The sequence below is a fragment of the Fulmarus glacialis genome, unplaced genomic scaffold, assembly GCF_000690835.1.
Source record: "Fulmarus glacialis isolate BGI_N327 unplaced genomic scaffold, ASM69083v1 scaffold1945, whole genome shotgun sequence".
NCBI classification, from domain to species: domain Eukaryota; kingdom Metazoa; phylum Chordata; class Aves; order Procellariiformes; family Procellariidae; genus Fulmarus; species Fulmarus glacialis.
This window is the reverse complement of record NW_009213428.1, coordinates 8426-31816: the sequence shown is the minus strand read 5'-3', so window position 1 is coordinate 31816 and position 23391 is coordinate 8426. Positions and strand designations below refer to the sequence as shown.

Here is a 23391-nt window from a genome sequence, read left to right as displayed (position 1 = left end):
GTTCATTGGCCACAAAAAAAAAAAAAAAAAATTTCCACTCATAAAATTTGAAAGATAGAAAAATAGAAATAGAGCCTCGGCATGCTAGAGCTGTATTGTGCATTTGAGAGAGTTTATTTTTGGAAGAATGGTTCCATTACAGTGGAAAAAAGCCTATATGAAACTGTAATTAAGGGGGGAAAAGGCTTAGTTTATTTCTGGAAGCATGGTTCCAATTCATAAAATATCTCAAATGTGCAATACATGCTCTAGCAGGGGCTCTTCTAAGAAATTGAATGAGGGTAGAATTCTCTTTTTCAAGGGCCAGGGTAGCAGTCTAAGTGAAGTCTTCTACCCTAGCACCCCTGATAGAGTGACTATGCTGCATGCTCGAGATAAATAGGTGGTTTTTTTCCTTGCAAACACTTTACCCGCCGCCCCCCCCCGCTTTTTAAGCTGCAATTGTACCACGCTTTTAAAATATCTTGAACATGCAGCATAGGCATTCTATCAGGGGGCTACTTGATCTACTACCCTGGCTTTTAAAAAAGAACTGGTCTCAGTAGATTTCTTAAAAAAGCCCCCCTTGCTAGAGACAGTTTTGCATGTTTGAGATAGATAGTGTTTTTAAGTGTTGTTCCACTGCCCCTATTTAGTATGTTCAAACTTACAGAACAGCAAAGGAATAACAGAGGGGAAGTAGGTAATATCACTGAAACAGCACTGCTGCTAACGGAGTTGACAAACTAGAGAAGGCATGAACAGCCGAGAACCAGCATCTAGAAAAAATGGTTTATTAAAAGGAAAGCTGTGCTGTAGCAGTTGCTACGTCGTTAAAACACTGCCTACAAGAAAGACCTTTACTTCCGTTTTACTACACTTGAATAGACCTGTAACATTTCATCACATGCATTGACTAGAGAAACTAAGTTGCATCTTCCCTTTGAGCAGGAATTTCTACTTAAAAAGAGAGCTCGTTTTTCAAAATGGTCAGAACTGAAGTGCAGCTTGTCTATTTTAGCTGTTACCTTCGCCAAGTGGATCACAGCTGTTGGCTACAGACGTCACTGTTTTCAACCAATAAGTGCTACAGGTACCTGCCTTCCCTTTCCCTGCTTCGCATCTGCAGGCACACTCTGCGGTTAGGTAGGAAGCGGTCCCCCTTGCTTCGCAGACCGTGAAGGCATTGGACATGGCAACCCTCAACAGGTTCTCACTACTGTGACTGTTCGACAAGGCGGAAGGCTTCTAGGAATTCGTTGAAGTCGATGTTTCCATCCTTATTGAAGTCAATGCTGCGAACTAAGTCGTTGATCCCTTCATCTGTGAGTTCAATGTTCATATGGGAGCTGAAGAGCTTCCAGGTTTGGTGGAATTCCTCAAATGAGATGAGACCTGTGGAAAAGGAAGGCACAGCCACCTCAGCTCAAGGTCACCACGGGCACTACTGCCAGTCAGTTCCCGCTCAGCATGCAAGGAGAGACCCCTGCTCGGGTTTGATCTCTCATCCCACCCCTGCTGCCTGCATACCCTAAAGGAAGGAAGGAAATCACTCGTAATCTTTATTTCACATGCTGCAACTACATTTCCTAGCGTGCAGAACACTGGCTAAAATACAACTTAAAGCAGTAAAGAGACATAATACAATTTGGGAGAACAAAAGAAGGCAGAGACTGTTGTATTTTCTCTTTCCCAAAGTGATTTGGTGGATATGACTGTTTGAAAGCAGGTAATGCTCAAGAACCCAAGTACGCTGCATTACTGTCATTGCTCTCATCACAGTTCTTGTTCTGCTGAACTCCTCAACAAATAATTATTAATTCTCCACCAGGACTGCATACAGTCCTTCAAAATGCGTCATGTTTGTGGAAACTTTCAATGACGTTTCAGAAGCTCTTGAGGCAATTACCCCAATTGAGGGAGGAGAAAGACGCAGATTTTTAACCATGCAATAAAAATGCCTTCGTGCATACTAAAGGGAGCCCAAAAGTAAAATGGAATACAACACAGTGACCAATACCCCTGCACACCTGCTTACCTGAATGATCTCTGTCTATGATCCGGAATATGGTCTCCAAGTTGGATCTGTTTCGATAAATGACTTCCAGCAAGCTTGACTGGATGTGCTGAAAGACATCATGGTCACGCTCCTTATACCCTTCTGACAGCGCTCTGTTTTCTCTGAGCAGTTACTGCAGACCTCCCGTAACTAAAAATGTTTACTGCTCTCAAGAGTTTGCCGGCAATGCACTTTGCATCGTCTGTGGCTGATGAAACAGGTTTGTGATGACTGGACCCTCTGTGCAACTCTGCATTGTAGCACATCAGCAACCTATCGCTTCCAAATAGAGCTTTTCCGGGCTAACAGAGAAGACAGTGACTTGGGCTACATTTTTTAACCGTTGCAGAGTTGGTTTTGCTAGGTGTAATTAAGCAATTGCGACTCAAGAGAATGGAATATAGTTTTCCTACTTAAAAGCCTGCATCCAAAACTACCTCTAGGTTTTGATTGCACGTGCATCATCTGTTTCTACAATGGACTGAAGGCCTTTGGACTACTTACTTGAATTCATGCAAGCTTTTCCATCGACTTCCGTGTGATTTTGGATTATACAGGAATCGGAACCACCCACTCTCCTTTCATACCATACTTGGCTCTATGTGCTGGGGATCTTCTGAGCTGCTTTGCATCATGCTTTGATGGAAGGGTGTGAGTCCCTACCTCTTGGCTCCGCTGCTCCATGGCCAAGTCGTCGAGCCAGGACTTGTACTCCAGCATGCCGTTCGCCGTGCTGCGCACCAGCTGCGGTCTCAGCATTCGCCAGGGCAATCCCAGGTGCAAGACTGACTCCACTGCCGTCGCCCAGTTGCTCAGTGTGATCCTTCCTGTAAGGAAAAGGGAGAGCCATGGAGACCTGAGAGACAGGCAGCTGAAAGCACATGAAGGCAAAGTAAAAAGCCTAGAGCAGTAGGCATGCCCAGTCTACCATGCTGACAGCAACAGTGTCGTTTCTCCATGGCACACTTGAGCACTCTGGTACAGGAAAAAAACCCTACATGGCTGTTCGGACATCAGCCACTGTAGGCACAAGTGCACTCGCTGCTCCCCCCAGCCTCAGCAAGCTTTTGATCATTGCAAGAAATCAGGGCCATGGGGCTGTAAATATCTGAACAATGGGAAGACACTAACTTTGGATATTTCATTATAAATTTGTGGCCTACAGCCAGCTTCCCCTGCAGATCATGGCCTACACAACTGCACCTCAGTGACCCAGGAACATGGTAAAGCCCCTAGTTTAGCAGCTGCTGTAACAGCTGAACTGGACTTTTGTGAACAATTTTGCTGCCAGGGAAGAAAGCAAGAAAGCAGTTCTACCCACAAGAAAGCAGTTCTGCCAGCCGCTGTGTCCCTTTTCTCTCCCGGTCCACAAATGGACAGGTCTCAGTAACGCATCTCGGTCGCTGCACCAGCAGCGCGCTCCTGGCAGCCAGAGAACTACGAACGCTCAGCTCCTTCCTTAAGGCTCTGACAGAGGCAGCTGCCACGGAGGACATCCCTCGCTTTCCTCTTCCCAGTGATTTTAGACTCCAGGGATGTAGGGGCTCCAGAGACCACCCAGCCCTTTCCAAGTGACACGTGACAGACATGTTCCAGGTCATCTTTTTCAATGCCTCATCAATACTCCTGTTCCAAAGGGTTCTTCTAGTACCAAGCCTAAATTACTACACATCAGGCTAATCACCTCTTGCTTCTCCGACACCCCCTCGTTATAATGCCACTCTGAGGCATTAACGGGTTCCCAACAGAGACACTGAATAAGAGCAAATGAGACCAATGCTGTGGCAAGGTCTGACACAGCCTCCCCCTGTGACAGTCACTGACAACTATCAGTGCGGAGCCTCCCAGCCAACCACACACTCAACTTAGCTGCTTCAACCCTGTCCTACCAGGGAATTAACCTGTGTCCCCCTCGGCCGAGATCTACCTGTATTGTCCTTATCGTAGGCCTTGAACGCACTGATGAGGGCTGAGGTGTGAGCAAAGAGCTTTTCCCGCAAGGCTCGAAAGGCTGACTCCTCTACTCTGCTGATCCTGGAGGATGCAGAAAAGAGAGAAGCACATTAAGGATTTGCCACGAAGCGCAAGAGAAGCTGCACCGTCCCAGTGCTCTGGCCTGTCTATGAATTGCCCAGACCCTCGCACAACTGCTCTGCACAGCCATAGCTGCATCTCAGTGTTCGTGACAAGGCACTGCATGCCTGGAGCACAGTTCCCTGCAGCTGAATCCCCACGTTGATTTGTGAAGTAACAAAGCAGAAGGGAATCTCAGCAAGGGTCAAAAGTTAAAACTTGACATGGAAAAAAGAAGCTGGAAAATCAGCAGTCTGTAAAAGAGAGTCCCCTTCTGATCTTGTAACGCTCCCTCCTCAACCCTTGAGCCTCCCTCAGTAATTTCTGCACAAAGCTTGAATCCTCCTCTAGCGCTATTATTTAGTAAATCAAGCTGTGAAAGTTCAGCTCCGGAGTCAAACTTTCTCAAAGCTCCCAAAGTTTTCCCTTACGGAATTTTGACTTGGTGAATACAGAGCAACCGGAAAGCCTTGCCTTTGGGTCATAGTGAGAGTATGGGCTGTCTTGTTTGCTTGGTACTGAACAAAATGGGGGACGAGGTCCGGTCCCAGCTTCACATAGGCTCCCCTGTTGCTGCCAATCTCATAGTAGTTTGAGGCTGAAAATATGGTCAGCACCTAACCCCCAAAAAAGAGAGGCATTTACAGTCAGTACATACATCCTCTATTATATATACGTGTATCAGTAAAAACAACACAATGGATCCCATCTGGAGTCAACAGACTGTGAAAGCACCATGTTTTATGTGGAAAAGGAAGAGCGAGGTGGCGGCTGGCCTGGAAGCCTTACAGGTGTGAGTTCATCGAGGGCGGTACTGGCCTCGTGTGGATCTGGCCACAGGCTGGGCTTCTGCGATTTCACTGTAGTCTCCTGACAAACTTCCACTCGCCACTGCAGTGAGCGGAGTCAAAAGTGCCCCTGTTGAAGTCACTGAAGTGACCCTGAATCTTCTGAGAGCAAAACTTTGCTGCAGCAGCTTAGTAACGCCCTTTTGTATGTCATCTTCAGAAACAGCTGCATTAAGTGGGGGCAATGGCACAAACGAGTTCAGATCTTTTCCCAGTTATCACGCACAAGGACGTGCTTTGCCTGCAGAACAGATGACCCCAACAGAGTAGGTGGCTCCAGACTGTCCTGACCTAAGACCTCAGCTGGGAACACACTTCAGTAACTCCCAATAAGGCTGTTGAACGATTTTGCATGTACTTAACAAAGCCCCATTGGAAGAACTACAGAGCTGAGACAAGCCACCACAGAAACCCCACCCTGGCAGGATGGAAACCCAAGTATCCTTCACGCCATCCCCCTCACCGACCTTCCGGTTGTGACAGAACTCGTAGCCCTCTTGCTTGCACTCATGGGAGCGGATGAGGAACTGCAAGTTGTACTTCTCAAGGATCTTCCCTGTCACGTCAGGCCCAAAGTAGCAGCCACCACCTCGCACCGTATTTACTCTGCAGCCCTCCTGAGGCATGGGGTCACTCCAGAGAATGTCTAAAATCTGAAAGGATTGGAAAAGTTCACTGAATAAAGTGTACCCAGCAGATAGCACCCATGAAAGTTTACTAAGCAAATACAGCTCTATCTCTGAATTCCTCCCTGGACTGCTGCTATTACCATAGTGCAGGGAAGCAGAGATGTTTTCTGCATCCCAGGTGAACCACCACGCTGCTCTGCAGGACTGTCACAGACCTGGTCCACCACAGAGGTGACAATATTGTCGGCCTGGAGCTACAGGGACACCCAGAGTGCCTGGGGGAAGAGGGGTGTCCATAAATCAGGCCTGATAAAAGCTTTCCCTTTGCTGCCTCTAAGATTTCAAAGAGCCTTGCCTGTCCTTATCCATCCCAAAACACAGGTCCCAGGACAAGAACACCCAGCAGATCCCGAGGCCATGAGCAGGCTTAGTATTAAACTCCTTTGCTCTCTAGCCAGAACATTCCACAGCCTCCAGAAATGTAAGTGCGTGCTGACTCAGTAACCGCTATTTGGATTAAAGTTTAATCTTTTTAACCCTGACCTCAATATATAGCTTTACGCTGATAAGGTGTGCAATGCCGGGTTGCCATATGTAACGTGAAGGAAGTAACGATGGTTTCAGAGCGCACAGAAGAGACTTACAGACAGACTGGTCTAACGCAAACAGGAAACCAAGTTCCCAGGCTCTGACCTGGGACCTAGCAACCTACTCACGGCACAGCCCAGCTAAAACCACAAATTCAGTCTGCTCTTAGTACTCAAGATCACGATTCGCCCATCAGCAAATGACGTGCTCGTTCATTACCTACAGAGCTGACGTCAGATACCCTGCGTACACAGTAAGCGATATAACACTTGTCAGTCTATTGTCTATTATTTCTCTCCCCTGCAGTGAATCAAGAAAACCTGTTGTCCCACTCTATGCCTGAGCAGCAGTTTTATTTATACAACAACGGATGAGTGCTGTGCTAGGGGCAAACGCTGGGACAGAGCCTTGAGCACAGAAAGCTGAAAGCCTGGTGAAAAGGCTGACTCGCAAGGGTAGGAGAAAGGTGCCAGCAGAACGGCAGCTAGCACCAGTCTTGCATGCAGCCTACGTTCTCCTACGTGACTCTCATGCACAGCTCTTCAATTTCTAGGTAACCATGCCAGAGGATGGGCTGGATGTAGCGCAGGTATCTAACAAAACATCCCCAAGCAGCAGAGATCACAGGTCACAGTACAGCCCTTCCTGACCACTTAACCACTGAATGATCAATGCCAGGCTGTGTCGGGGTACAGAGCAGCAGGGACAAAACAGCATAAACCCCATTAGCCTACCCGCTGGCACTTCAACACCGAGTTGCTCCTTAACTCCACTATATGAAGCAGCAAAAATATCTCTGCAGAGAGGTCTCTGCACTGACCCACATATTTTCTTCCGAGATTCCTCATAACCGAGAACAAACCTGCAGGAGGCATCCACAACCCACCGAGTTCAGGGCCCTGCTTAGACCACTCACCTGCTTCCACTGCTCCTGGCGAGTCCAGCACGGCCCATCCAGATCCGTCAAGGAGACCACACTGGAATAGGTGAGCTCCTCCTCCTCCGACTCGCTGATGTCCACCAGCCGGCGACACCACTCGATTTGCTCCTGCACCGTCTGCCGAACCCACCTGGAGAACTCCAGCCTGTTGGCTGTGCTGGGAGCCTGGGCTGGCCGGGGCTGCGGAGGTAAACTGCGGGCTGCCTCATTCTCTGCTGGGTCAGCCTCTACTTTGCTCTCCCCGTTTATTTCCTGTATTTCCACATTTCTGTTTGACTCCTTTCTTTTCTTCCCTCTTAATACAGAAATAAACTGAAAGAGGTAAGAGAGAAAAGAGAGGTAGTCACACTGCTTGGAAACCTACATCTCCAGCTCTAACATCTTCCATTAGCAGACTGTCAAGTGACCCAAACCTCCGAGCCTCAATTCCCTTTGCTGCCATCAAATGCTGGTTAATTGTGGGAGATACTAGTGCCGTCCTCTCGGATGTGCCATTCTTGGTTTACAGCTGGGGCCCCTCGTCCATCCTGACTACGGATCTATCTCTTCTTCATTGACTTTATGCTGCTCAGACATTTCACAAAAGCTAGAGTACGTGGATTTAATCTGCAATGGGAACTAGGCGGCAGAATGAGGGAAGGCCTAATGACTAATGCAAGTGCTTGTCATTACATTTGCAGAAGGGAATTAGTATTTCTCAACTAGAAAGTGAGGCAGAGACAAGTTAAACAACTCATCAGAATCTTTGTAGAAATCTAGGGGGAAAAACAGGCTAAAAAACTGTGGGGCAAAGTCTCATCATCACTGTGTTTTTACAGTCAGCACCGGCACACCTATTTACCCATGCATTATCCACCACTTCCCTGGCTACGATCCTTACATCTTCCAGAAGCCAAGAATGCTTCTTCCCTTCACACCTCCTGCACGCACACTATTAAACCAAAGCCATCCAGTCCAAGCCTGCACCTAAACGCAGTTTGTCTAGGAAGACCATCCTTTAGATTTGTCTTGTCAACAGCCAAGCTGACACGTACAAGTAAGCTCCTCACCACAAATCAGCAACACTGTTGTCTCTTGCAATATCTAGGAAGTAAAACCTACTTTGTTCCTCTGAATTTTCTCAAGCATGTCCAGGTCAGTGGTGTCAGAGATGCCCCCGTGTATAATGAGGACTTTCTGATCAATCAGGGTGGCCAGGGGCAGCCAGCAGAAGACATTCTGAATCATTTTCAAGATTTTCTTCCCATGCACCTAGGAGGACAGGTCAGAACGGAAAAGATGAAGCACCAAGCCTTCAAAGTCCACGTCTCGCGAGGTAAAGGAGACACAAACGTATGCCTACCTTGTATTTCTGCATTACTTCCCTGGTGAAACCGTAGCTAAAGGAACAGGAGAAAGGAAGCTCAGTGGGATTTCGCAGCGACACCCTTGACATCGCGATCAGCCCCGCAACTAACCCATACCGTAAGTTGACCATGTGGTCCTCGTGGTTCCCGCGGTTGAGATGAACCTCTTTTGGATAGATCAAGAGGAAGGTAAAGAGGACGATGAGTATCTCAAGGGACTGTTTGCCTCTGTCTACGAAGTCCCCATTGAACACGTAGGACTTGGAAGGAGAAGGAAGGCCATTCTGTCAAAGCAAGGAACAGGCAGATGTTAAAAGGGGGGCCTCCCGATGATATCCATACACCTCCCCACCCAGCTGCACATTCTCTCACTCCTGCTCCAGGTTACCTTATACAATAGATCCTGACTCTTATTTTTATCCTGTAGGCTCCCAGTGGCAAATGCACTGAAAAGTGAAAGCTGGCAGTCAGCAAGGGTTGTCAGATTTCAAAGTCAGCAAGGGAATAAGCTGCTGCTTTGTGAAGCCATTTAAAACCAATTAAATTGACCTGGAGAATCGCACGTGAAGGGCCTCCCTCTCCAAATACGGTGCCTACCTTATAAAATATGAGGAACAAGTCATCCAGCTGGCCGTGCAAGTCTCCTAACAGGCACAAAAAGACAAGTCACAGTATGTTTAACTTGAAAAGACACCAATATATAACTTCCTATGAAGTATCTCCTCTATAAATTAATGACCACTGAAATATTTTGGGAAGTTCAAGGTACAAGTTTCCTTGGACTGAGGCAACGTGCCCAAAGGAAAAAGACATGATGTAAAGTCTTGAGTTGAAGCCTGAGAAGGACAGCAAAAAACCTACACCAGCTTCTAAAGACTCTGATTCAGAAGCTTTGTTCGTTTATCTCGTACGATGACACAACGTGGCACAAGAAACTGTTTGACTTTGATCATAACATGGGAGAAAGCTTTGCGTACAAAATAATAATCAAACTAAATTCTCATTTAATATGGTACTGGAGAGAGAGGTTTGTTCTCCAGAAGCTGACTGCACGCAAAAGTCTGTGCTAAGTACATATTTTTCAGAAATATCTCAGAGTTTAAACATTAGTCCTAGAGTAGGAAAATAATGGTGAGAAGCTTTGTCTCTATCAAATTTATTTGACAGGACGCAAAGATGCGTTAGTATTCTGGATCTAAATGCATACGCTGCTGCTAATGAAGACTCAGCCAAAATGGCTCCAGGACTTTGTCGTTTAAATAATCCCAGGCCACAGAACAGGACAGAAGACTGAGTTTTGAGGCCAGTCCTCAACTGGGTGCAATTTCTGTGGTTTAGTAAAAGGACTCCAAGTTTGGGGTGACAGAACAAAGACAAATTTGAATCCAGTGGAAAAATTCTTTACATTTTTGCTGTAATGTATAACAACTTTAAGAGCCACAGGGCATTCATTATCACTCTTCATCTTCCCTTAGACAAATGTATATCCTTATCTTTTCCATTCATACCTCCTCCTCTCCTCGCATTTTTACAATCGCCGTGACAGCACTACTGCTACAGCAGGCTATGCCAAGCTAAACGCTACCATCTAGGGGCAGGGTTTGTTAATGATGTATCCCAAAATCTCTCATGGAAGCCAAACGCAGACTACAAATAGACAAACCACCTTCCCTCAACACCCCCATCCCGTTCCAGACCAAGCAGAAATAGGGCCAGGATGCAGACTTGCTCCCTCCAGTCTTCAGGCTAGTCTTTGCAGCAGCTCAAATACAGCATCAAAGGGTAAACCCGGGTATTTTAGACAGCCCGTTGCCTCTCGATGCAACACGCATCTTGCTTACAGACTGCATTTGTGTTTCCACGCTCAGTACAAAGGAGGGCATCATGCTCACGCTACGATTCTTATCTTTCCCACCCCTTCCACGTGAGCGTTCTGCCCCAGAGACTGCACAGCGCCCTCCCACCCAGACCTACCGCACACGGTGACCTCCTCGCTATAGCAGGTGGAGACATGACTGATGTTTGGCAACTGCTTGAGGTGCTTCCTGGTCTCATGCAGAAGGTTTAAGACATAGCGAGCGTGGAGCTGCTACTAGGAGAAAGCGAAGGGATTAAAGCAGGAAATCAGTGACCTCTGAGCAGCAACGCAGCTGCCTGCAAAGGCCCCAAAGACCCACCACGACAGCCTGGGTGGCAGAAACTCTCTCTGGGGCGACGCTCGGTGCTGACCTACGGGCTTACAAACAAGACGAGGCATTGGCAGGGCTGGCAAGAGAACCCAAAAGCCCTAGCACCCTGTGGTCAAGGCTGTATCTGCTAGGCAACGCCACTTCCTAGAGAAGCAGAAATTCCAGCCCAGTATCACAGGTAAGAAGCTGCTCCTCTAGATCTTTCTTAGCCTTTTCCACATTAAACCAGGCCATGAGCTGCCATGTGTCCTACAGAAATATGTTTGCTCAAAGCCAGAGCGTAGGCATTTAATATTAGTCAAGACACTAGAGACCTTTGTTTTAGAAGTCATTTTGTTTGGAGAAGGGATGTTTTGGCCTATTTTGCAGTTCAGCACCTTGACTGAGGGATGGCAGCAGAGCACTGCAATTGTACAAAGACTTGCCTTGTTAGTGCTGCTGAATTGGTACGGGACTTCCTCATCAAAACACTTACATTTTACATTTTAAATACGAGTCAAAGTTGCATGGCACAAAACAGAATTTTAATCAGCTGTTTCCATCTGGGCCATCCTATACTTTTTAACAAATTGAGGAATTGCAACAAAAAATGACAGAATGTTTCAACATGGACTGTTGTGGGGTTTTTTCCTTTTAAAATGAAATTCAGGTTAATATTGGCGCACACCTACAAAAAGTTTTCAGTTTTGTCAGACCTGCATTTTCAGAAAGGAAAAAAGTTCCTATGGCAGGGGGAAATACCATATCATTTCCATCCTCCTTTGCTTAACAGCCTGCCAGCTCGTTATGCTCCAATCAGCTTAGCTTGTTAGGAAGGCTAAAACCAAATTATCTATCCTACACCCCTGCGTAGAGAAGGGGAAAGCGTGGTTCCTTTTGGGATCCTTACTTGTTTCTGTTTGAAAGCTTCCAGCAAGGCAGTCGCATGGTCAGGAAGGAGCGGGAAAGAGAGACGGGGTCCAGTGTAGGAGTCTGGCACCTCCATGGATTCATAGTCACAGTATTTTTCCAGCTCTGCCTCTTTGAAGCTTTCCCCACTTATGAACATGCGACTGATAAAATCCCCTGGATGGAAGATTGGTCGGTTTGATTGTTTTTTTAAAAAGAGAAAGAGACAAGAAAAAGTTAAGCTGGATCAATACACCGTTCTACTAATTTGCTAAAGAAAAGCTGTTTGGTTCGGCAAGAGCTCATGAGCGATGGCAGCAGCGGAGGCTAGCTCCTAGTCTGACACCGCTACAGAATTGGCAGTGGGGAAAAGGCTGCAGGGACAAGTTTCTGTGTGCTACGTGTCAGGCAGTGCTGGCAGCTACGCTCGTTTCTGCAAAACTCTGGTAGAGCCAGATGGACATTGGTTGCCATGGCTAATTGAAATTTTATTTTCAATGACATGCAAAAGCAAACTGTATAATAAGGAACTGTCTCGTACGTCCCACTGTTTTTTCTAAGCTTGCCCTACATTCTCAGTGTTGCAGAAAATTTGTGTAAATTCGCATTGGTTTTTTATTGCTGTAACACCTCAGAGCCCAACTCAAGGAACTCTGTTTTATACAGACACGGAAAAAAAATCTTCCTCAACAGGGCTTTGCTGTAAAATATGTGGGGTGGTTGTGAGAAAAGGGGTGGCAGTTTGAAAGGAAGGAGCGAGGACTTCAGCAGGTTATGGTCAGCAACGTAAACAGTTAATTTTGACTTACTGCCATCAGATTTCAGAGCTAAGCTCGTTAGCAAGTTCCCAGCACTAAGAAATAACATACAACCTTCTCTGCAGATTCAGGAAGATACTGTATTGGTTCCCACAGCACTTCTCCCCCCACCCCGCCCCAATTATAAGTGAGAGACTAAATATAGATAAAGTAGGTACTCTAGAATACAGTGCTCTAAAGATGGATTCTCTTGCTTCAGAAATGGACTCTGCAAAGCCCTGGTTACCAGGAATCACTGAAAAAAGGCAAATTTCTAATACTGCTCTTAGAAAACATACTGAGCTTTTATGCCCCCTTCCAGCTCCTAAGAAGCAGGAATTGCTCCACATCCCTTGCACAGCTCTGACGGTCTCCAGACAATTCACTCCCTATTCAAATTCCTGATGCCATCGCTCTTTAGACTCTCTTGGCCCCCTTTGCCATCCTGAAGGGCCAGCACTGGGCAATGAATCAATACAGGGTGCAACCTCTGAGCTGCCGGTGCCACGTCTACAAATGGCGCATAGAAACTTACTCTCTTTATTGCTGCTTGGCGTGAAGTGGTCCATCAGGTAACTGAAGAAGTCGTGAAGCTGCAAGAAGAGAGAGAGCCCGTCACCATTCACCGTGGAATGAAATTCTGCAGAGTGGCAACTTCACATGATCTTCCTGGAATTATTATCTATGCCCTTCTCATGTTGTCTGGTATGTACAACAAATCATACTGCACCAATTCTAGTTTTGAATATCTTCTGATGAAGTCAAAAAAGTAGCTTTACCTCCAGCCATAATGACAGAAGTACACCTATAAGCCCTCCCTCTCTCTCCCTGACAGCAAGGCAATCGTGTAAGAGAATATTAATCAGTTAAAGTATAACAAACCAGCTAGGCTTGCCTATTGTGTTCAGACTCAGGAAAAACAATGTTAAATGGTCCTTATGGCTTTCTTTCAAGACTCATTACTTAGGGTTTCATCAGACAAAAGCAGGCAGGAAATCAATAGGCTAAAAAGGGGCAGGAAACCCAGTCCTTGGCCCACTGAAGCACTTACAGTGTTACCAGCCGGTAGCCAGAAACAAGTGAGTCTGTGGCACAGAAACCACCCTCCTATGTATTTTCCTACATACTCTTTTCCTTGGCACATTACCTTGATCTGATCCTGCTCGCAGGCGTACTCAATGGATTGAAAGATTCTCCAGGTGCAACGTCGGCGCATTTCCAGCCGAGCAACGTAGCGCCGATACCACCGTTGGATCAAGACGGCTGCCTTGAAAGCTAGGGGACAAAAACAGAACCAACCTGCTGAGCTGCAGTGGCTGCAGCTGAGCTACCCTGCTACCGCTCCTTTCCCGGCCCTGAAAACTGAAGAGGGACCTTTCCTTTTCAGGAGCAAGTTTTCAGGAAAGGTCTTCTGGTGCCTAAATATTAAGGATAACAAAACACCCACTATTTCCACCATATTGCAAGAGGTTGATCTGACCCTGCCTGACCAGAGACCTCTGAAGCAATTCTAACCATTGCTGCTGGCTCCTCAGCACCAGCATTAACAACTTATTAAGGCCTAAAGATCCAAACACATTCTTCAGCATTAATAGACAATTTCCTCCCTTTCTATCAACCTTGATCATTTTCATGTCCATCTTACGGTCTAGGTACTGGGGCTTCGGGAAACCAGGGATTTGACTGAGGCCACACAAGGAGTTGGGGTAAAACAAGACACCAAGTCCCGTTCCAGAGCCTTAAAAATATGGGGTTTGTCTACCTTCCTTTAAGCCAAATAAACACCTCAGCTTTTGCAGTGCTGGACAAACTTCAGAAGGCATCTATCCTAGCATAAATGTTAACATACCTTTATCTTGGAATAAAATGAAGACAAAATTAACACCCACAGTGAAAAGAGGAAGACAGATCTTTGGCCACTTACTGACACAGAAGGAACGAAATGTCGGGAATTTCCAAGTGCCTGGTCATGTTTCAATCCACAGCCGGTGCTGGCACCAGGCTCTTCCCTTCAGATGATGGCTATTTACCCTCATCTTTAAAACATAACCATTCCTCTGCTTTTCTCCAATTCCAGTGTTTTTCATTAAAAGATTATTTCAGATGGGGTGTGTGCATATTTAAAGTGAAGTACATGGGTGCAGCTTCCCATTTCCTTTTTCAAGTTCCGTCACAGAACTTTATGTACCTCTAGAAACTCTTCCATCCTCCTTAGCTGGTCTTGATCACACTTGGACCACCTGGTTACTTTAGAGCACCTTGCCAACCAGCTCTGCTACTTGGCATCTCTCTTTTGATACCGCTCTGTGTCCCTTCGTGTTAATTTCTGGAGCCCTACCCTAGAGCCCTACGTTTAAAACATTTTCTAACAATGCTTCTCTGGGTCATCTTTAGCTGAGGGAGGGAGGGATGACTGCTCTATCTACAGGCTGGCCCCAAAATCAAAATGGAGACAACAGAGTTACAGACTTAGCCCTGCTGCAGAAGCTTGTATTCCCTTGGCATCTGGTTTGTGAGAGAGCACTGCCGTGTTCACCAAAGCAGGGAGAGCAATGGGGGGGTGTTCACCAAAGCAGGGAGAGCAATGTGGGATGTGGGGTGGAAAAACTTTATTAAAAAGAAGGAAATCCCCTACTCCCACCCCAAAGGCTGCTAAGTGCTGGCAAGAGACAAAGACATCACATTAATTGAATTAGCTTGCATTAATTACATAAAAAACCACCCTCCATGTACTTTGCAGGAAACATTGACCTTTACCTAAAGAAGATATCCTGATGGCTTAAGTATTGAAAATCATAATCCTAAATTATGTTACTGTTACAGCACTAGGAGCTGCAGAGCACAATAAGGGAAGAGCTGTTGCTGTTGTGCAGCTGGGGAACGGAGTCACGGTGAAGTCATGGGCAAGAAGGTAAGACTTGGCTAGCCTTAATTCAAGAATAATTTATGTATTCTTTGCCTGAGCCTTATATCTTGTTGAGAAAATGCTTACTGATCTGCTGGGATATGAAAAAATAAAAAAGGCTTGACTTTTTTTTCTGCACTTGGGTGCTCCTGATGCTATCTCCTCAAGCCTCCTTTATAACAGACCCAACACTAGCTGCCTTACTCCCTGTCACAATCACTCTCTAAAATAAACAACTTGTAAATATCTTGCATTCCCCTAACGGTGGATAAATACCCAGTTACTGCGGGAGGAGTCAGATGTATTTCAACTGAATCCCGAACAGAAATTCATAGCTAAGACTCCACATATACCAATGAAAACTAGATCCTTTGAAATACTAAAAGTAAAATGTACGAAAGACTCATTCTCGAGCGCACAGTGAACATATATACCACCATCCGCAGCATTTAAGCTCCAGATGGGCAAGGCATTGGTTTTTTTACACTACTTTTACAGAGACTAACTCTGCAACTGAAAAACCAGGTATTCTAATTTACCAGCTTACCTGGGTGAGTTTCATCTGGCAGTGTTTGTACTAGTTTAGAAAAAAAATAATAAAAAAGGAAGAGAAAGAGATTTATCCACATTCTATGAGGATCCAAGCAGTAAACTGAATCATACATCATCGTATAAGCTACTGAAAGCAGGCCAAAGTGGCAGCGCTCAAACTAAAATATGCCTGTTCATGCTAGCAGTATAGTTCACAAATCACCTTGCAGGAAGGAGTCTGCACCCCCTTTTTGACTCAAGTGCAGGGCCGGTTTAACAGAGCTCTGCTGGCTACGCTTTCCACAGGCAACAGCCTCTGGGCCTTGTACAAGGGGGACAGGACGCGGCCCGGCACGCTATACTTGGGTCGAAAGTCCTAAGCAGCTCCACATTTGCAGATCAGCAGATCGGAAGGATTTTGAGAACCAGATGCCAGAAATTCAGAGAGGTTTTACTGTCGTGGGAAACTGTTGATGAGGTATCGGATCTAATGCAGAGTTTCAAATAAGTAACTAGTTTTATGTTACACTTTCTTTGTTACAGATAAGCCATTATCATAAAACAACCCTGAACTTTTTGGGAACGTCCATGGTTCTCTGGTGCTATAGGCAATAGACAAGTCTAACTTAGTTAAAAAAAAGGTGGAGTTTTTCAACAAAGAAAAATTACAAACAAAAAAGGCTGAGTCACAGCAGTATCCCTGCTTTCTTCACTTCTAAATGCAATCACTATTCTTCCTTTCAAAGCACTTGCAAAGTTTGCACCATACTGCTGTTCTGCCAATGCTGATGACTGAATGATTCAAACAACAAAGAAATCTGTTTACTTTTTTACACTTCCTTATGTGTAAAGTCTCACTCATAAACTCCCTTTGTTCCGTAGCAGACCTAAGCACACACCCAGAAAATTGATCCTATCATACAGAGGGTTTCATAAAAATAAATCATTACAGCTTCGAGAGCCATAAAAAAGTCCAGAGATTATTAGCAGAGATTAAGAGCATTGTGCTGACATAATTAGAAAAAAGCACACTTTTTGCTTTTCAGCTTTTCTTAGCCACACCATCTTACCTTCTTTAGAACCAGATTTATTTTGGCTTTGCTAATGCTTCTGCTTTCTCAGTCCTGCGCCGCTAACACAGTCTTTAAAAACGGAGTCCACCGGAAGCAGCAGGATGATACCATCTATCTTGCTGTCAGCACTTGACAACACACGCATTAGCCAGCAATTGATTAATCCATCGGATGTTAGTTCTAACAGAATTGCTTTTTGCTGCTTCATTTCCGGTCAGGTTTTGGTTGATGTTAACCTAATCCTGGTCTAAATAGCTGTTATTTTCTCAAGCCTGTTGGTCTTCTGCCTGACAGCTGAGACTCCTTGTCACAGGATACTGAAAGACATAACCTCGCCTCAATACTATCAAGAAAGCCAGGTAACTCAGAAAAGAAACACATCCACTGCAACCTCCCAATGGCATGCGTAGGAGCAGAAAGGAAAAGATTACTTTTCAAAGAATCACTCACCATTTTCAGACTTCTGCAGGGAGTGCTTGTAGTTGGCATTTACAGAACTACCAGATCCCATGTTCTCCAACCAGTGCTCCTGGAACGTTGCAGACTGGCCCAGTATCACCAAAACCACAAAAGAGATGCAGGAAAGACCATTCGGTCAGAATCAAAACAGCTGCAACATGTCCCACAGTGCCGAGAATCTATAATTAAATATATTAACACTTAAGATCAACGAGCAGATGGCCTGTCTTGTGCCCAAGTACACCTTCCAGTACAAGGTTTTTCCAGCTACTTTGTTGTCTTCTAGGCAATCTGAGATGAGGATTTCTGTCTCACTGTTTCAAATTTCAAGTCAGCTATAAAAATAGGATCATTTCAGCACCTTTCCTAATTGTATAAAAATAGCAGAGGTTGCATATCTAGGTAATGTAATTGTACGGTAGATGTATAAATCAGGCATTCATGTACTCTCACAAGGCTTCACATGCCTAATTTTAGGCTCCTATCTCTTAACAATATGACAGACTTTGATCTGAGCCTTCATTTCGGATGCTACAATAAAATAATCTTGATTGAGCTCTGAGAGCAGACTACATCTCCGAATCCTCATGCTACCTCCCCCCTTCCTCACGCACAGCTGAAGTGCCTGGATGAAGGTGCTAAAATACTACACAACTGCATGTGGGAGGCAGTCGTACACTGTATAGGGGAAAAAAAAACCCAAATGTTTTTCAATACTGATCAGGAACTATAAAAGTCATTAACTTGATTCATTAACAATCAGTATATGCAAACAAATATTCATGCATATAGCCATCTGTGAAGGATAACTCTCATCGTGAGAGATGAACACACAGATGGTATTTACATGTATTTGCAGTACCACAGCTAGAGGGGAGACAATCTGAAATAACAATTAGCTATCATAAGAAAATAATCAGCTTTGTTAAACACTGCTTTCCTTCACCTCGTGGATCTGCTTGAGCATGGGAGCATATTGTACCATCAGTTGCTCAGATCCTGGCCAGTATAAAAAGACAGGACAGCCAGACTTTTGTAACCTCACTGCTGCGGAAAGCTCTGGTCAGAGCAAACAGATCCTATTTCAAGATTAGGTCAAATTCTGAAATCTCTCACTTTGAGGACAACCAGAATGTCATTCACAGTCAGACATGTTTCCTCTGAAAAAAAAAAACCAGTCATGTAGGAAAAACAAAACTGCACGTACTACTGCCAAAGCGGTTCCAGGCTGTATCGCTGTATATAAGAACTATACAGATTTTTATTCTAACCCAGAACTGGGGGAGGAGAAAGCTGAGAAAGGGAGGGAAGGAAATAAACATTTGTAAAAATGTTAAGCCTGGTGCTGGCAGGAGACCACAGCTCAAAGGATTTTGAAGGGACAGGACAATATGACTACAGACGCACTTCTCCCCAGCAGAGGGAAAAGTCCTTCTTCTCTCACTTCCCGCAGTCCTTTTGCCTCCTTCAATCTCTTTCCACCTAACCCACGTCTTTCCTCTCAAAATAGCTACAGATCTGCACAAACGCTAATTGAAGGAACGCGTCCGGTGTTGTATAAGCTGCATGTGTGCAGCGCTTGCTCAGGAAGATGAGCTGTGCTAAGCAACGTTTCAGCATGGAAAGTTTCTAAGGCACATGAAATGCTGAAATTCGCTACCGTGCCCAGGATGCCGAATTGCACAATGGCATCTTCACAATAACTGGGTGATGCAACAGGAGGACACGTAGTGATGCTCTCAACAAAATACCAGTCACTCTAGTTTTATTCTAACAACATTATTTCGTATCAGTGTCAAAAATGGCCTGAAATCACTGCTGAACTGTGCCCAATTACATCCGATACTTTATGGCCTTTGTGCTTAAATAATGCAGGTGCTCTGACAACTTTTCAGATTATTAACTACTCAAATGGACAATTGCACACAGAAATCAGCATCCCTAGCATTTAAGGCTCTTACTTGTAATCTCCTGTACAAGGCAAATCCCATTTCAGGAAAAACAAATTTTCAAGCTCAGGATTTCTCAGTGTAGACTTAGAACTCCCATCTGGCTATCCAAACAAAATTTCTATTCAAAGACGCAAATCTGAAGATTTCAGCAAGTATTAGCTGTCCAGAGAAGCAATGATACAAATGATTCGCTCTGTATCGGGAGCTTGCTTCAGAAACAATCATCCCCAAGCACCTCCACTTACTGCATTCTGGTATAACTTGGCAGGGCAGTCAGAAACAGCATGACAGAGGTTCCTGTCGGATGAAATGACACCAGAAGACACGCTCCAGCTACTAATGGGAGTTCAGTCCACAGGACCAGATTCAAGCCAGTCCCTAGAAAAAACCCCCAAGCATTGTTAGTGTAGGCAACTGTTCCTCCACACTGGAGGTCCACACAGCCTGTGTGCCTAGCTGTATCTTCAGTGCTGCTTAGGAACCTGACGGTGCCGGCTTCAAAGGAAGACTGATGCTTCAGCTTTTCGGAAAAGGTGAGTGCCTTTAAAGATACCTTTAAAAACGCAAACGTGAGCAAAAAAATCCTTTTTCAGGAACTAAAACATTTCCACATCACTTTTAAAAAACGGAGAACAAATTTGAGGCAAGTGCTCAAGTACAGAGTTAGGTACTTCACTTGCTTAGGATGCGTTTGGGGTACTGCCTATCTGTTTTGATAAAATGTCACCTTGGATTTGAGAGCACCTTTGAAGACACAGAATACAACTTCTCCTCATTTCCCTCACTTCCCTGCAAAACAAACAAGCATTTGTTATTTGGACAGCCCTACTTTAAACACAAATTTTGGCCCATACCGAGGGATGGTCTAGCATTCGTGTGCCCTAGGAGTGCCTGCAGAGAGCAAGCACAGGCAACAGCACCTACCTATTTATCTTATCGTGAACAGTCTTGCCAACGGATCTCTCCCAAGCAATTCCTGGAGCTGCGAAGTTTTTCACTTCGTTACCCTCACATTTTTCTGAGGGCCACAGCCTGAGCAAAGGAGCGCACAGCAGTAAACCAGAGATTCCAATGGAATCAAACCTGTTTCAAGGGTGGGAGGAGTGAGGAAGAAATAGAGCCAGTCCAACTGCTCAGCACCTCTGATCCTTCCTCGTGCACCCAACAGTGACATGCACCCCTCCCCGTCCTAAAATCTTCTACCCGAGAAGAAGAGGAGGAACAGGAGCCCATAAAGACACAGCCTGGAAGACTTGATGAAGTTGAACAGTGGCATCATCTCAAATACAGGCTGTATTAAACAACCAGGTGAGACAAAATGATGCAGCTAGGAAACAGCCAGCTACAAACTGCTCCTTTCTCATCTTGCTCTCGGCCACCATCCCCCTCCTGCAGAGATGCTTACATTTTCTCTGGTGCAGCTAGAAGGCCTCTGAAACAGGCTTTCCTCACGCCTTCTGAGAAGCTGCAATACATTCGTATGAGGCTCTCCTCTGGTATACGCTGCTGCGTAGAGCATCTGCTCGCAAACATGCATGCTAAGTAAAGCAAGGTGATAAAACCCGCTGTATGCACTTACACCGGGACAGAACTAAACCACCAACAAAAAAAGCATGGACTCAAGAGCCACACATGGACATAGACAACTAACAGAACAACAAAGTTCAGTGCCTCAGTAGAAGGCCGCAGACACGTAGAAAAGATGCACATTCCCTGTTCACCAGAGTTAGCGTTCTAAAGGCAGGAGAAACGTGTAACAGCCAGACTCCACATATACCTCCCAAGCCAATGGATAATATACTTGGTTTTGCAACTCTTAAAACACAAGCTGCTGACTCATTTAATAATACCATATAATACCACATAAATCTCACTAAAGGAAAACTTGCACAAATCCATTTGTGTCCACCACCCCAAAACAAGAACAACAAAAGCCTGGGTAAATTTCCTGGCTTACTATAAACATTATTTTAACTCCTTCAAAACCAAAGCAAGTGACAGCATTTTGAATCAAATCCTACACACTGTCACATCACTGAGCTTGTCCACATTAGAGATCTGTGCAGAATTTGGTGCTCCACCCACGTGAATCAAAGGCTTCCTGCAAGGAACACCAAAGCTAACGCGAAGCTAACTCCAAAACAACAGGGCTCCTAGGAAAGATGACACACTTCACGTATCACGTACATAACTGAATCCCCACTAACTTGACAATTTTATAGACATTTGGACAACTGAGGGAAGAGATGAGCAGAATCTGGAAGGCAATAAGAGGGTACAACAGACTTACTGAAAGTTTAGTAGGAAGAAGACTGAAAAACAGGGAAACAGAAATTTTAAGCTCTGCTAAAAGAAAAACAGCAACAGTTTGTTTAAGAGCTACAGATGAATTAAAAAAAAAATTCAAATACTTCTCTTAAGAATAAAAATGCTAGCTAGCACTAGGGAAAGTGATGATCCCGCCTTGCCCTCCTAGAGTAAATACCGATGTATATCCCACCTGTACATCAGACTCAGCACATCTCGTAGCTGGAAACGAGACGGTGAAGCTTGTTTTATTTTACACATGCACTGACCTCTGCACCTGCACAGTTACTGCAGTGCCAAAAAGGAGAATTTCAGATAGAAAACTCCCAACTGCAGTTTTATACAGCTTGACATATAAAAAGATATTTCACCTCAAACTATGGGTGCCGTGTAACTACTTCTGAACACAAAACATTGTTACACAGAAATAAAAAGAAAAATGCAACTTACCTTGCCACCAATTTCTAACTTATGGATTTATTAAGATAAACACAATAGAAGCTCTCCACTTTTTAAATTTTTGTTTCTATTCCGTACCCAAAGTGATCAATAATCTCTGAAGTGATTTGCTTGATTACAGATTCAGAAACTCCCCCTCAGAATCTAAATAACCAAGTAGGCTGTTCCCTTGGGCATGCAGCAGAAAGTGCCATGTCTCTCAGCACCTACAGTATAGAATGTGTGTGCTGTTCTGCAACAAGTGCAGACCCTTCGATTTATCTACTGCACAGTTGTTTTGAGCAGCCCTAAGAATCCTCTCCCATGTGACGCTTAAGAACTGCTATAGATCTGAAATGGATTAGGATTACTGAAGAGGATTATTAATGAGAAATACAGTATGTTGGCCTCTCTCATCTTAAGAGTCAGCTCTTACACACTTTCAAGTTGCCTTTTGCTAAATGCAAACTTCTGAAGGAAGAAGAATTAAAGGTTTCACCCGTTCCCTATGTTGGGCTGAAAAATCTTTTGGGCTTTGTAGCCAGGGAATCTGCACTGCAGAAACGAAAGGATGGAAGAAGCAAGGATAAGTATTTAACTTAGTTCTAGTTAATTACTTCACAATTCTTAGTCATAAATCTGTCTGGGCGTGAGAAAGCAGAAAAGCTATTTTACTTCCCAGTGTCTAAAAAGTGGACACACAAAGCAGATGAAATCTCAAACAGAAGGACGATCAGTAAGCAAGTCTAACAACTACAAGTGATCCTCCTTTTTTAAAAAACAAACAAGATCCCACAAAACACCCAAACCCTCCAAAAACAATCAGCGCTACATTTTAATGTTTCCAGCATTGTTAAGATGGTTTTATTTAAAGTATTAACAATCCTACCTCTCTGTATTTTTATCAAATTTCTTACGCAAAAGCAGCTCAACACATTTCACAGCTTAAATCATCTAGTTTGTAAGACGTGTCATTTACCACTTTCTTGGTGCTTATATTTTTAACGTGTCCTTAAAATAAGACCAGAAAGTTACATATCCTTCCAGTTAGCGAAAAAAAAACAACAATTCAAGCTGGCATATAGGCTTTATTTTGTTGGCAATCGGGATGTCTGACCGTTTATAAACAGATTAAATAGAAGGCTTTTTTAATAAAATAATTTAAAAGAACAAACACAAAAGAAAAGAAAATTAGACTTCTTAAAATCTAGTTTCCTTTCTTGTTTAAAACTCAGAAACCCCCACACATTTCAATTAATCTGCTCTGTGGCTGGGCCTGAGCAAGTTCTGAACAGCTGATGAGACATAAACAGGACAGGAGCAGACAAGTGTTTCCTGAATATTCATAGATACCAAATAATGATACACTCCAGATCTGTTTGTACACACT

At 44.6% G+C, this 23391-nt stretch overlaps 1 protein-coding gene across 1 annotated transcript; it reads right to left on the bottom strand.

The window, feature by feature from the left end:
- Window positions 1-839: 839 nt before the first annotated feature.
- On the bottom strand, window positions 840-17356 carry PPEF2 (protein phosphatase, EF-hand calcium binding domain 2). The gene is made up of 17 exons (XM_009578177.1): window positions 17296-17356; window positions 13484-13611; window positions 12872-12929; window positions 11541-11716; window positions 10437-10551; window positions 9060-9106; window positions 8580-8746; window positions 8459-8495; window positions 8218-8367; window positions 7093-7368; window positions 5427-5612; window positions 4586-4728; window positions 3966-4072; window positions 2702-2865; window positions 2018-2105; window positions 1206-1374; window positions 840-936 (listed from the first exon to the last, which is right to left on the bottom strand). Exons 1-17 carry the CDS (start codon window positions 17354-17356, stop codon window positions 840-842), a joined length of 2169 nt encoding a protein of 722 aa, XP_009576472.1.
- Window positions 17357-23391: the final 6035 nt, after the last annotated feature.